This window comes from Frankliniella occidentalis, unplaced genomic scaffold (assembly GCF_000697945.3).
Source record: "Frankliniella occidentalis isolate FOCC.00 unplaced genomic scaffold, Focc_3.1 Scaffold21, whole genome shotgun sequence".
NCBI classification, from domain to species: domain Eukaryota; kingdom Metazoa; phylum Arthropoda; class Insecta; order Thysanoptera; family Thripidae; genus Frankliniella; species Frankliniella occidentalis.
The window spans coordinates 3,453,666-3,467,839 of NW_026267151.1; the positions used below are offsets into that span (position 1 = coordinate 3,453,666).

At 36.6% G+C, this 14,174-nt stretch overlaps 3 protein-coding genes across 9 annotated transcripts in view; 2 read left to right on the forward strand and 1 right to left on the reverse strand.

Moving 5' to 3' along the window:
• LOC113205439 (protein C12orf4 homolog) overlaps nt 1–776 on the forward strand; it is a 3,675-nt gene extending 2,899 nt beyond the window's left edge. Inside the window, exon 11 of the mRNA XM_026421070.2 lies at nt 7–776. Coding sequence (XP_026276855.1) covers nt 7–123 — 117 coding nt within the window. The 3' untranslated portion in view covers nt 124–776. The remainder of the gene's footprint in view (nt 1–6) is intronic.
• Nucleotides 777–1,043: 267 nt separating this feature from the next.
• On the forward strand, nt 1,044–8,928 carry LOC113205424 (girdin). Of its 5 annotated transcripts, none has more exons than XR_008010866.1 (23): nt 1,044–1,231; nt 1,676–1,803; nt 1,893–1,981; nt 2,071–2,176; nt 2,253–2,462; nt 2,550–2,666; nt 2,749–2,930; nt 3,073–3,154; nt 3,255–3,433; nt 3,513–3,639; nt 3,769–4,080; nt 4,177–4,329; nt 4,409–4,797; nt 4,885–5,070; nt 5,174–5,495; nt 5,593–5,871; nt 6,032–6,232; nt 6,331–6,633; nt 7,028–7,157; nt 7,247–7,347; nt 7,460–7,539; nt 7,620–8,287; nt 8,326–8,928. XR_008010866.1 is itself a non-coding variant. In XM_026421050.2 (23 exons), the coding sequence occupies exons 2-22, from the start codon at nt 1,750–1,752 to the stop codon at nt 7,828–7,830; spliced, it is 3,813 nt and encodes a 1,270-aa protein (XP_026276835.1). In that variant the 5' UTR covers nt 1,044–1,231; nt 1,676–1,749; the 3' UTR covers nt 7,831–7,847; nt 7,972–8,928. The 5 variants fall into 5 exon arrangements, 4 of the variants coding, with proteins under 4 accessions (XP_026276835.1, XP_026276832.1, XP_052120752.1 ...); XM_026421050.2 differs by having other exon boundaries at nt 7,620–7,847; nt 7,972–8,928; XM_026421047.2 differs by having other exon boundaries at nt 7,620–8,928.
• A 196-nt stretch (nt 8,929–9,124) lies between these two features.
• On the reverse strand, nt 9,125–13,880 carry LOC113205425 (uncharacterized). 3 transcript variants are annotated; one of them, XM_026421052.2, is made up of 16 exons: nt 13,583–13,880; nt 13,263–13,398; nt 13,082–13,165; nt 12,889–12,989; nt 12,661–12,815; nt 12,429–12,579; nt 12,134–12,309; nt 11,728–12,021; nt 11,498–11,660; nt 11,250–11,340; nt 10,997–11,174; nt 10,729–10,920; nt 10,600–10,640; nt 10,365–10,527; nt 10,110–10,286; nt 9,125–10,037 (listed from the first exon to the last, which is right to left on the reverse strand). In XM_026421052.2, exons 2-16 carry the CDS (start codon nt 13,386–13,388, stop codon nt 9,580–9,582), a joined length of 2,550 nt encoding a protein of 849 aa, XP_026276837.1. In that variant the 5' UTR covers nt 13,389–13,398; nt 13,583–13,880; the 3' UTR covers nt 9,125–9,579. The 3 variants fall into 3 exon arrangements, with proteins under 3 accessions (XP_026276837.1, XP_026276838.1, XP_026276839.1); XM_026421053.2 differs by having other exon boundaries at nt 11,498–11,588; nt 13,583–13,879; XM_026421054.2 differs by having other exon boundaries at nt 11,498–11,573; nt 13,583–13,878.
• Between the last annotated feature and the right edge of the window lie 294 nt (nt 13,881–14,174).

A 14,174-nucleotide genomic window follows, 5' to 3' on the forward strand; every position in this document is an offset into this window, starting at 1 on the left:
TTACAGGGTATATCAGATGAGGTGTTTGTTAGCCTAGCAGCAATGTTACCAAGTGTTTTCAGGGTTTCTAATCCATTGGTCTTTAAAGCCTCTTCCACTCCCATTACTCCTAAAAGCAATTGATAAAAATTATTTTTCCATTTATTTTACACTAGCAAAAGCATTATTTTTAAATTCATTTCCTGCATTCCAACCTTGCTGTATAGAGGTAGAGGCTTTGTGCTCAGTGTGGTGTAATCTACTTCACTTGCATCTTTAAATGTCACTTTCGCCATCATAAACCTACATTCAAGTCCTCCATCTCACCAAACTGAGTCAAGTAAAGAATGGACATTCCTCAGTGTAGCAAACTTTGTTTGTACTATGTTTTGTGTGGTTCTGTTTATACAACCCCTTGCAAGTGATAAAGAGGTTTCTATCTATTTCGTTCAAACATACCTAGTTGTACTGTGTTGTGTGTACGGTCCCTTGCATGTAAAAAGTAGGTTTCTATCTTTCGTAGAATATTAATACTGTATTATGCCTTCCTGGCTGATAAAAATCTTGCTCGATGTTATTTAAATGCTTTTAATACAGTCAGTTTTGACACCATTGAAGGCCCCCTTTTTTTTTTTTTTTTTACAGATATTGTCATCTCTTCCATACTGTGATATTTCTACCATTAAAGAATAGTTATTCATTTTGGCACTGCTAATTATTACTGCACAAATGGATTTGTTTTGTATTTTCAATTTATTGTAATGTGATACGTGTTCAATAAAATTAATATGTATTGACATATGTTTCATTGTTATTTTCCTTATATCAAATGTTTATCAGGGAGCTGATACCAGCAAACAAGGCAAGAGCTGAGAGAGACAGAGAGACTTTGTTTTGGGCGTTTTCGGGCCTTCAGGCAACGACCCTACGCCTCATCTTGAGAACACATTATGTCGGCTATACATTCAGTATTTAAAAAGTCGCGCCTCAAGAGAAGGGTGTCTTCCTATCCTGTTTGCGGTAACGGTCAATAATCGGTCACACATAACCTGTTGCAGAGGATGGCAGGAGGTTGGTTGTTATTAGAATGGGTTCTGCTTGTACCTGGTAACGGGTATCAACAAATTTTAAACATAAGTTCTAAGATTTAAAATTGTATGGGCTTTCCTTCTTTTAATTGTGGAATAATGAATGTTCCATTGTTAGTGGAATGAGGACCTTTTATGCCTTGTATTTACTCCAACGTAAACCGGTAAGGAGTTTTAAATACTTCATTCGCGTACCTTTGTTGTTTAGCCGATTGTTGTCAGTTGGAAGATTTCGACTCACAATATTTCTTTTGTTTCTGCATGTTTAATTTGCAAAACTTTGTCGCAATGCAATGCAGTTTAAAATTGAGACCAACCGACCCCCGCACATCTTGTTCCTTTCTGAAGCTACCAGGTCATAGTTCAGAGCAGAAGCCTATTCTCCAACCATCACTCTTGTCTTCCCATTTTTGAAATTCTATCAAAAATTTGTTTGTACTATCGCCTTAACCCCCCGCCCTCCCTCTCTCTAGATTGCCATAGAATTCATCAACGATTTCAAATACCTTTCTCATAATATCCAAGGTTTTTGAGCTAAGCATAAAGAGACTTCATCTGGATTGTAATGATGTATTTCAGAAAAACTCATTCTGTTTTTAAAATTTTAGATCAAGAGATGTGGTACAGATGAGATTATTCAGTCACACAGAAGCCTAATTTTTTGAAACTTATCACCTTTACAATGGCCTCCGGCACTGATATCGAAAGCTTCATGGAAGGACCCCTCGTCACCTGGGTAAGGACTTAATTACTTTGCGGTGCTGTCTCTTAAGACGAGCTTTCTTTTGCAAATCTCACTTCATATTTATTCTCCTTTATTTATAGCTGAAATCGTGTTTAGAAAGTCCCAAATGTATTATGAACTATGAAGATTTAATAGATGGTATGGTGATCCACGAAGTAATGCTCCAAATGTATGTAGTTTAGTACCTACTAAGACTGATAGTTTAATGTTACACATCTATACTATAAACTTTATTTCAAAGCAAACTTTTTTTTCAAGAAACCCTGAGCCAGAGCATGATGGAGTAATGCCCAGCATGGGAAATCCTGCTACTCGAATTCGAAACTTAGATATTATTTTAAAAAATATGAAAGCTGTGTATGAGGTATGACCGATTATATTCTCTTGCCTTACTAAATTAACATTATTTTATCATACACATTGGTTTTGTGAAAATACAGGAGGAGCTCTGTCAAACCCTGCTTATGGTACCAGATTGTGTTGAGATAGGTCGACACCATGAATCTAAAGCTGGGCTTGAAAACATGCAATTGTTCTTGTTACTACTTTTGGGTTGTGCTGTGCAATGTCCTAATAAGGAGCGATTTATTTATCATATAAAACAACTCAGCGAGGACACTCAACATGACATTGTTGATTGTATTAAGCAGGTTTGTAAATATGTTTTCATCGTTTTTGACTCAAGTGGTTGTTTGCAAAATTATCCATAGCCCACTCATACTTAAACTTCTTATCAGGTCACAGACTCACAACGAGTTGTTCTTTCACCTGACACAAGCGAAGAAAATTTCCCTGCGGATTTGATGATGAATCATGTTCGCAGGCTTATCAAGGAAAGAGATGCATATCTTCAGGTACTAACTTTTTAATTAAAAGAGAAAAACCTACTTGAAATAATCCATAAGCCCAAAACTAACTATGACCTTTTATACCAAGCAATGGCTGAATGCATCAGTCCAGGAGAGAGGGGACACTAGTGCCAGCTCAAACAACTCAACTGTTTTGCAAAATGACTCACCTCGCAGACAAACTTCTCAGATGATCGGCAGTGATTCCCATCATCTTGCAGTTGAGTTGGCTGACTGGAAGTCTCGATTAAGAAAACAACGGCAAGAACTGTACGTCCTATTGATTCAAACTATATATTAAAATCTGAACTGTAATTGTAATTGCCAACTGTCTTTGCTTTCCTTTTATGTTAATGTCCTCTTAATATTCCAGTCTAAGATGCCTTAGATAAACATTGTTCTCATTGTTTAGGGAAGAGAAGTCAGAAGCTTTAGCAGAGAGTAAAGAGGAAGCAGAACATCATAAATTGGTTGTCGCCAAACTACGAAATGAGGTTTTACATTTTAAAATTTCTTAATCTTATCTTTTGATACATTGTTGTTAAACAAGCCTATTTATTGGGAGAGCATAATGGTTTGAAAACTTTTGTACAGATTCAAGATTTAATGCAAGAAGCTCGGTCAGCAAAGCTTTACAGAGATGAGTTGGATGCAATACGTGAGAGAGCAGAAAGAGTTGATAAATTAGAATCAGAAGTACAACGTTACCGGGAGAAGCTGAGTGACATTGATTTTTACAAGTCTCGTGTGGAAGAGCTAAGAGAAGATAACAGGTACAAGTTCAAAATTTTTACGAATTGATTGTGGTACTATTTAAACACACATAATTATTTGGAATTCTTTCTTGTGTAGAGTGTTGATGGAAACTCGAGAGATGCTAGAGGAGCAGCTTCAAAGTTCCCGAAAACGTAGTGAGCATGTCTTAGACTTGGAAAATGAACTCATCAAATGCAAAAAGCAGATAAATGAAATGGGATTGGTAAGTCGGTTTACTTTTCACTTGATCTTTTCTTTGTTTTTTTTTTTTCTTTTTTGCTAAGGCATTGCTTATTGTTTTGAAAGCATGGCGAGCTTTATTTAATTCATGACATATCAACTATGTTTTTAGGATCAAGAAGCTATTCAAGAAAGATTGCAAGAAGCATTTGAAGAAAACAAAAGATTACAAATTTTAGCTAAGAATACAATAGCAGATAATGCCCTTGACAACAACGTGCTGGAGGAGACAATGCCTGAGGGTTCGAATGACAACAGTTTGTCGGAACAGTTGAGTAGCAACGCTCAAGCACGTGCACTGCGTTTGGAATTAGAAAATCGAAGGTTACAATCCGCAATGGATAATCTTAAAGAGTCATCATTCCTTGAAAACAGCAATAAAATATTGGACCTGGAAAAAGAAAAGAAAAAGCTATCTATGAAGGTATTACATAGTTTCATAATTTCATATTGTGAAAATTTTGGTGCAACTCAATGTGACTAAATTATTTAACGCAATTTCATTTTTGTTTTTCTTAAGGTGGAACAGTTGCAGGAAAATATAAACAGAATGCAGCAGCAAAATTCTGAGTTAGAAAAGTTAGTCAAGGATGCATTACAAGATAATATCAAACTACAAGAATCTCGTGAGTCTTTCCGGTGCCGCACTGAGAAGTTAGATCAAGAACTGCAGGTCAGTAACTGTTGAATTATTACAAAAATTAAATTGAATCAACTAATTCAAACTAAATTTCAATGTCTATTCACCATAGGTTGAGCTAAGTCGTAGGGGAAATGCCGAGCATTTGGCTGAAAATTTGTCAAAAGAAAAACAATGGCTACAGAACTCTTATGACAGTCTTCAGCGTAAAGCAGAAGAGTTAGAAAGAGCTGTTGAAAGTGCTTCTCAGTTGGCTGATCGAAATCGTTTAGAGCTTCAACGCATTCCAGAATTGCAGAGACACATAGCTGAAGCAGAGAGCAAATGTCAAATGCTGGAAAGAGAGCGTCAAGTTTCACTAAGAGAAATTTCTAAGTTAAAAGAGGTCCTTGAAACAAGAGATGTGACTCTTGACAAGCGTGCAAATGAAATTGAATGTCTAGTGAAGGAAGCAACAAAATTAAACAAAGATCTAGAAGAAGCAAAGACACTTATCATCAGGTACTTTTTACGTCTAAAATTACTTGGCAATGACTTGAATAGGTCTAATTGTACCGTGTATCTTTATTTTATTTGCTTAAAATGTAGACTTCAGGAAGTTGAGAGAGAAGGACAAGATGTGGCATCCAAAGCTGCCTTAGACCGTGAGGCGCTAACTGCACTTCAGGGGGACCTAGTGGCTGAGAAAATGTGTGTCCGTCAAATCAAGGGCAGCCTCGAGCGTATTGGCCTCACGCTTGAGCAATTGCAAGATCCAGACAATGTTCTTGATAAGTAAGTTCAACTTTGTACTCTTCATTTGTAAATAGTCATTTTCTTAAAAAATTTGAAAAAATTTCAATTTCAATTTTTTTGTTTCAATCTGTTGCCCTTGCAGTATTTTAACTAGTGCAGAGGTTCAGCGAGCTGCATCCGAAATGCTTGGGAAAATTAAAGAAGATGTTTGTAATACACATAAGTCAGAAAATATTGTAATTGAGCAAACTAGGCAGGATTTAGTAGAACAGGGTGTTGTTTGTCAATGTGAAGACCTCCGCTCTGAGGTGGCAAGTTTGCAGTCTGTAGCAGAATCTGCCCACTCTGATAATGCTCGCCTTCAAGTTCATGTGGCAACTCTTCAAAGTCGTGTGTCAGCTTTATCTGCCCAACACACTGCACTGCAAGTTGCCAACACTCAACTTGTGGCTGAAAAAGATGAGGTTTGTAAACTTCTGAATCATCATTCTATTAATGATCACCGTATAATGTATTAATGTTATAACTATATTAACATTTGAAAACTTTGAAACATATCAGCTTTTAAAGCAAAAGAGTGAACAGCAACAAGCTCATGAACAACTCTTACTAGATCAAGTTACTCTTCAATCCCTTCATGAACAACTGACTGGAGACTATGAAGCACTTGTGAATGAAAGACAGACCCATTTAACTGTACAAAGGGATCTGCGCTCTGAGTTGAGGCTTTTGAGGGAAAGGTGCGCACTTCTTGACCAGCAGACTCAAAGTGAGAAGGATTCTCTCAAAGAAGCATCGCGATCGCTTGGAAATCTCCGTGCTGAACACTCCAAGCTGAAAGTGAGTACTTTTTAAACAGCCCCTTGTGGCTGTCTCTACCTGGAGATAAAGTTTCCTGTTTTGATGTAGATTCCCAATAGCCAAGCCCAGCATGGGGAAGCTTGGGTGCGCAGTGCTCATTTGCAAGTGGGTGTCACTGTATATATCCTTTTTTTCTTAGGATGATTTTCGTAACTTATTCACTGCTAGTGAAAAGCAAAGAATGGATTTCAGAGGAATTCAAGATGAACACAAACTGCTACGTGCTGAAAATGCTGAGCTCCGAATAAGACAGACTCAACTCCAAGGCGAATTGGCCAGCCAACTAGACCATATAAATTCTGTTGAATTGGAGCTCTCAAAATTAAGGAATAAGTGTGAGGTAAGCAGGCATCATTGACTCCTTAAATCTATAGATCTAACAATATTGAATCTAGTGTCTTTTATTTTTGTCATTGTATTCTTACAACTTGCTATCAGATGCTGCTGCAGATGAATACTGGCTTAGAAGAAGATCGCCGTTCTCTTATGGAGCATGTGACACAGCTGCTAAGCCAGTATCAAGAGCTTCTAAACCATTCACTTGAAGACAAAGAACACTACCATTTAGAGGAGAAAATGTATACTGACAAATTAAATAATTTGCATAGACAAAAGGAAAAACTAGAGGAAAAGATAATGGAACATTACAGACGCATGGATAGTTGTTCCACAAAGAAAAGAAGTTTTGGTGCAAGCTTAGTAAAGAAAGTCAAGAAAGCAAGCTCAGATCTCATCAATAAGGTATTTTATATCTCTTAATCATCTCACTTTATACTTTTGTGACCTATCCAAGCAAATTCATTCCACATTTCTATCTGCCTTTCTCTCCCTCTCAGACAAGCTCTGGTGACAGCCCAGTTCCTATATATGCTATTTACTCATCACACACTCCTTTAAGTTCAATAAATGACCCATATGTTTGAATTTTTGGCTTGAAATTATTGTAATGCTTACTCGAAACTCACAAACCATGATCTATCCTATAATACCTTTTTAAGTTTGTAATACCCTTCTCTATCTTCAAGTGCAAAGAAACTCCATCACCAGTTTTTTTAAATATCAAATAGGTGATACGATTTTATGAGCAAACCAATGCATACATTTAGATATTTCTAACAACTTTCATCAATTACAGAGTCGCCGGTCTTGGCATGAAGATGCTCGAAGTGTAGAGATTCAACCTGCAGTTTCATTACATGGTTCTGAATCTGGCGGCAATGATTCTGATACAAGTTTAGAGGATATACATGCACAACCAATGCAAGGTAAGCTCTCCAAACTCTTTCCCATGAAACTTAACATAGCTACATTAAATTTTTTATGATTTGTACCGGTCTGTAACTTTACTGTACAGGTGGAGGATTTGCTCGAAGCTCATTGAGTTTGGGTAGTGCTGGTACTCGGCGTACTGTGTACTACACTGAAGAAGAAACAAATGAAGAAGAGCAGACCAAGGTTACTAATTGTTTTGTCAAGTTCTTCATCCTCTTGTTTTAACCCCTAATGCATAACTGCTAAGTTTTTTTATTTCTAAGTGTTTCAATATCTTTCGATGTCTTTCGTACAGGATGGTGAGCATGAAGACGAAGAAGAAGAAGAAAAGAGCAATCTAGATGCCATAGTCACGTCAACCCCAGCAGAGCCAAGGTTTGTTCATATCACTTCACTGAATACAGTGAATACTTTATTTTCTTTCTGTGTACTAAAATTTGAGGGATTTGTTTTAGGCTACTTGTGTATAATCGTATCTCTACTGTCATTGGGGAAACTCCAGGAACTTCTCAGTGGAATGCTGGGAGTCCAACCCTACCCATTCGGTCGCAATCTAGACAGGATGATAATAATAGCAAAAGAGGTGGCACATTACCTAGTACTCCATCCAATAAGTCAAATAAGGCACGTGAAAACTCAATTTGGTATGAGTATGGTTGTGTTTGACATTTTTGCAAAGACATGTAAGTAAACCGTTTTTATTTTACCTACTCCTACCCCCACCTATCTTCAATGAACGATGTTTTATTAAGTTCAATAACTTAGGTGTTTTGTCTATGTGATTATCATAAGTTGTAATACTTGTAGGTAGGCAATACATACTAATGTGGTCAAGGTGTGTCCTGAAATGAAGAAAACTTCATTATGTTCCTTAATCCAAAACAAAATTTGAACAATTTTGGGCTTGAATTAGAAAAGCTTCAATTGGAAGAGAAAACCAAAGACCCTTAGAACTATTTTCTGACTGGTTATATGTTGGTGTCCACCAATATATTTTTTTTATAGATATCATCTTAGTTATTTTTAATAAGATGTATGTTACTCTTTTTTATAAACCTTTATATACTTTTAAAAAACAAACAGAAATCTCCCAAAATGCTGTTTTTATTTGATTGCCATTTTGGTTCAAGATCTTCAACCATACATTGCACCAATTCCGAGGTGCAAGATTACTTCCTTCTGGTTAAAAACCTTCGTACTTCTCCATTTAATTAATGGCACTTTAAACAGGGTAATCTTTTTTTATTATTTAGTTTTATTACTACTGTATCTTTTCGGCCCTCTCGATGCCGAATATCAGTGTACTGAAACTCTGATTTTGCAAAATATTTTTCTTAGTCACTAGGAAGTGTTTTCTTTAGGACACGAGACTGATTATTGACATTGACTTGTCAATTTTGTGGTAGAGTACTCAACAATTCTGGTTCATTCACCACCTTTTAAGTGAGGGATCATATTTATTGTTGGAGACTCTTCATAATTTTATAAGGTAGTTTAAGTGTAACAGATCTTAAGATACCCCTCCCCCACGAGAGAAGGGCGCCCCTCTCTCCTGCCCCCCCCCCCCCCTTTTCTGTCGGTGCACGGTGATTTATAGATACATGTTATGATAAATATATGTATTTATGTACCTAATACCAGTAATATTATTGGTCTAATTAACTTGATTGTAGCTATAAACCTATCTTAACTATGCTTTGATATTTTTGCACGTTAGTTTCTTTTTATGTACTGTGAGCTATTAAACTTCATTTCGTTTTTAAATTTGATTTTGTTTCATCATCTCTTGTCTCTTACAAATGTGACAAATTTTAAAGTCATCAAATTTGCTGTCTCCAAACTGCAGCCGGTTGGAGGTTCACCTCTATCTTTTCCATTCTGCAAATGTTTTGTTTTATACTTACTATTGCAACAGAGGGAATCAGTTCTACTTTTTGATACTTTCAGAACTTGCAACGTATTGTAAATCTTCAGTTTATTTTCAGTCAATCCTACCTTTTACAACTTAAAGGAGGTTATAAAAGGCAGTTTACCATTATTTTTAGTCACAACATTTGATACATCAATGAAATGTAAAACAGACATATAGATTTGAACATATAAACAAATTGATTTAACAGCAGCCTGAGCATCTATGATTGCACACCTAAATAATCCAAAAAGTGATTGGAAAAACCAAAAACCAAACTATAGACGTCACTTGTCCAGATTAGACAGAAGAAACTTAAAGGCAAACTTCAGCTGAATTAAAAATAAATTAAGGGAAAGAAATTATCTCCCACCACCAATTGATAGAATTGATTACAAAATTAAAGTTAATTAAAGTGCAGGTCTGTAACTTTCATAAATGCTGCCAGGAACTGTTGAATATATATGAAAATATTGACACAATCAACTGTTACTTAGGCTTCTTTTTCAGCTCTGTGGTTGTGGGGTGGTGGGTGTCAGTGGGCTCCACCCTGGAGGAGGAGAGCCAACATATATCCCAGGTGATGCTGGGTACAGATAATGAGGAGAAGTAGCCATCATGGGATATTGAGGGGAAGAACCATACACACTCAAATCCCCATTAAGAGAAAAACAGGGTGATTGAGGGGTGTCTGGCATGTAATCTGTAGGAAATTGTAATCTGAGAGGACTGAAATAAGGATCAGACTCCACAGGAGAGTAGGGTACAACAGGACTAGTAGGGTAATACACATAGCCGAAAGGAGGGGAGTATGGAATAGACAAAGTTGGAGAGTTTTGATCATTGTTGACAGTGCTGTTTTGTGATTCACTCATGCCAGTTTCCTCTGCAGGAGGAATCAGGAGAGTTGGTTGGTGAACAATAGGCTGTCCTTCAAGTGCCTTTGCATCCTTCTTGGTTTTACCTGCAAGGAAACAAAAATTAGAAGTAAAACATCAACATAAAACACAGATTTCAAAAGATGACAGCCACAAACCCTTAGATTTGAATCTAGGAGGAACAGTAGGTTGTGGAGTAGCAGCAGTTCCAGATGTCGATGTAGGAGGTTGCGAGTTTGGTGGGGTAACAGAAGATTCAATGTCATTGCCTCCCGCCATGTTTGTACTACTGTCTTTCCTTTTGCGCCTTGAACTACTGGGTGGAGTAGTAGGTTCTGTAAAATTATAATAGAACTCATAACCATTTGTAATTTTAATAAGACATATTTTTCTGAACCAAAGTTGAGAGTTACCTAAGAGACGGTGAATTGTTGGCACAGTCGTTATACAAACTGGTCCACATAAACATTTTCCTGAACACATTCCTGGAGGATTTGGAGTTGAAGGAGAGGTCACAGTGCATGGCTGTGTGTATCCTCCCCAGCCATATTGCATACTACATTGTGCACGGTATACCTGCAAGTGAGAGTTTCTAAATTAAGTATTTCTTAAAGTGCCAAGCCGAGGGCATGATAAAAAAAAACTTACATCATTTCCAAGATTGTAGAAAAATCTTAATGTTTGTATGTCTGTAAATATGGTAAAAATCATAATTTGGTAAAACTATTTGACGTGACTTCTTTGATATGGTCTTAAAATTGAAAAATTAAAAGTTACCTGAAATAGGTAAGTCAGCTCCGTCATCAAGGACTGACTTCGGAGCATTGAAGTTAATTTGAGGTTCTTGCATGTTAAGCATGTTAAGATCAGGCAAGTAATTGACACAGTCATCTAAGGCTCCAATTTCCATTTGATTTTTAATATTTTCTACAGGAGTTTCAATACCTGTCGTTGAATGTGAAACTTCAGCTGTTCAGAGAATTGTTGGAATTAACATCATAGCATTTTTCACTGAAAACCATTTTGAAAGAAACCCGACAAATACCTGTTTCATCCAAGCTCAAGTCGGCTGAACTTGACATGTCATTAGTAGCAAGCCAATGAGCAGGAACATCTTCAGGGCGTGGACTCACTGGTATTAAAATTTGTGAACTGCCATGTTGCTGAGCTGACATCAGTACGTGTGTTTGAAGGGGTAAACTCATACCCAACTCCATGGTTGGCTAATGCGATTGCAAATTTAATTTAGTTCTATTAGGCTTAGCAAATCTGACAGTTTAAGCTGCTTGAATACTCACCTTGAACTGATATGGATGGTAAGCTCCATTAAGATTGAAACTATCAACTGAATAATTGGTAAAACTAGTCATGTTTGATTCTTGATATACACTGAGAAAGTGAACAAAAACTAATGTAAATGCATATCAGAAAACTGAAATATTGACATCAGCCATAACTTTGTTATTCATTATTAAAGATTAGTTTGAGTTGAACATTAACAAGAAACAGTTAATGCACTTGGGACATATCAAAGAAGTTTACAAACCATGTTCTGCCTAAATTATCACAACTGTTATCCGTAATGCTACTCTGGTCACTTCTAGAGGTGGTTCTCCTTCGCCCTGTAGATGTAAACACTTGAATACCATTAGGATCTAATATCTTTCCTTTAGTTTCATTGTCACTTCTTCCTTTGCGAAGTTTTGTACCTAACAAATGGTTAACTAAAGAAATCAAAGCCAATCTATAAAAAGGAGATAAAACTTTAAAGCTTACTTCCAGAGCTGCTTTCATTAGTAATACATTTATTTGTGTGAGCCATAGTTGATGAATTTCTTGAGTGGCTCACAGGCATCTGCTTTAAGGTGAGAGGTTCCTGAGGCAAGAGTTCTAAGTTTTCAAATGGTACAGTGCGCTTTTCACCAAGCTCCTCTACAAAGACAACAACTGGGCCCTTTTCTGGAGACATGTCCTGAATATGTCCAACAAATGTACTTTCTTCAATTTTGACTAGGCACTTTACTCCCACTTGAAGCTCATTATTAGTTCCAAAATAGCCTTGGCGTAGTCCTAAGTGAGAAAAGAAACATGATTTATATTAGTATAACACAAAACAAACCCTAAGTTACAGTAGATTAGACTCTCGCTCAATGTATTCCCCACAACACATCTACAAATTTACCTCTTCTGTAGTCTATCCATACATCAAATTCTACATTTCGAAATATATTGGGATCAAGGGATTTTGCTACTTTGTAAGGAAAAGGTGTGACTCCCTTTTGAAGTAAATCTCTAACATTTACCTCAACATCATCAAGTATAGCGTCAACAACAATTCCTTTCCTTTGAAGTTGAATGCTAGAAAGTTTCAAACATAGTGCATTAGGATACCAGTATTGATAGTTAATGGTACTTTGATACTACATATAAAGTGGGAGTGCATGCTGAAAAACCCAATAGATGATGCAAATATACACCTATTGCAACTGTAACTGAAGAATTTCCTGGACCCAGAAGATCCTGACTCCCCTCGGTGTCGCAGTGGTTTGTAATGAAGCATTTTGTCAACAGCATAGTCAACGTCCTTCATACCAAAGACATTCTTGTAGAGCATTTCATATACCAATGCTGAATCAAAAGAGAATGTAGATTGAAAACACAGGATATTACATCATGATTGAGACAGCTAATAATACACATAAAACTTACACTGGCAATAACCAGCCGTCTTTGTGAATTCTTTCAAATACACAGAGTCATAGTGACGATCAAGTGAGAAACAGAGCATTACTTTTTTCCCATAAAAAGTATTCGCAGCATTTTCCGCAGCTACTCCAACCTCCTTGAATATAAATATGTCAATCCTGGAACATAATGATAGTGGAAATTAATGTCTTTATTGCGTTGAAGTATGGTGAGAAATGAGACCGTACGCACTTGAAGAGATGAGAAAGTGCAGTAATTTCAAGCAAGCTCCCCCAACAAGTAGGATTTTGAAGATGTTCCAAGTGAGTTTCAATTTCTGTTTCTATATTGATCTAAGAAAAATATAAAACATTGAAAAGCAATTAATGTAGCCTACCATGATATGCATGCTGGATTGCTGGATAGTAATTAATGTTTACAGTACCTCATTGAAAAGTTCCAAATGATTACGTAAATAATCAATACACAATTTCCTTACATCTGGGTGAAATTTCTGAGTGTAATATACCTATAGAGGTTTAACAATAATATTTCACATAATCCAGATTTTTATATTTTCCTTCTAATACCGCATAGGTTGAGGTGACAGAACTACAAAGGCTTACCTGTTCTGCTATTGCTCTGAACAAACAAGAACCATCTCTGGCTGTCAACTTTCTGTAATATCCTTGTGTTTCAAGCCACAAATCCATGGGATCTGGGTGGTTGGCGAACTGCCTCGAGGGGGCCATACCTCATAGGCTAATAAAAGAGAATTTAAGATCAGAAACACCTCAAGCTCAAATCTGTAGAGTGACATCCACTAGCATTGTTTATCTAATCTGATTCTACAAATATATTCCAGATGGTAACACAGAAATAACCCGTAGCAACTCGTGTACTGGAAGTAGAGACATGGCATCAGATATCAAAGAAAATACGGTACCTTCAGTAACGATAAGGTTTGCCGGATGGGTAAAAACCTCTTTACGATAAAATACTTCAAATCAATTCAGTTATATTTTGTCAAATTTACTTAAAACAACTCAAACAATAAGCAGCAGTAATTCTTGAAGCTGCGTGGCCCGTTTGACTGTTCCTGTTTGAACACAGGTACCGGAAATAAAGGACGAAGAGCGCTTGCTGAACTTAGAATAATGATTTTAGAAAAATATCTTTGGGACAGTGTCTGCGAAATTGATGAGTTTTTTAATTTGTCAAAGCAACCCTCACTTAGACCAGCAGGTAAGTTTTGTAAACCTTTACGAAAGGAATTGAAAAGAAAACATAATGTGAAAGATATCTGGTAGGTTGGTAATAGGTGCTGCACTTGCTACCACCCTACGGCAAATATTTGTAAAGATACAATGGTTTTGTTTATATCTTAAAAAATACATTTGAGTGGTTCAAGCATTTTGATGAGTTAAATTTAAATTTTAAGCTTACAGTTTTCCATAATCAAGCAATTGTAACAGGTTATAAGATTTTCTGCATGCGGCAGAATTTTTGTTACAAAATGAACCACTTGTTGTTTACGT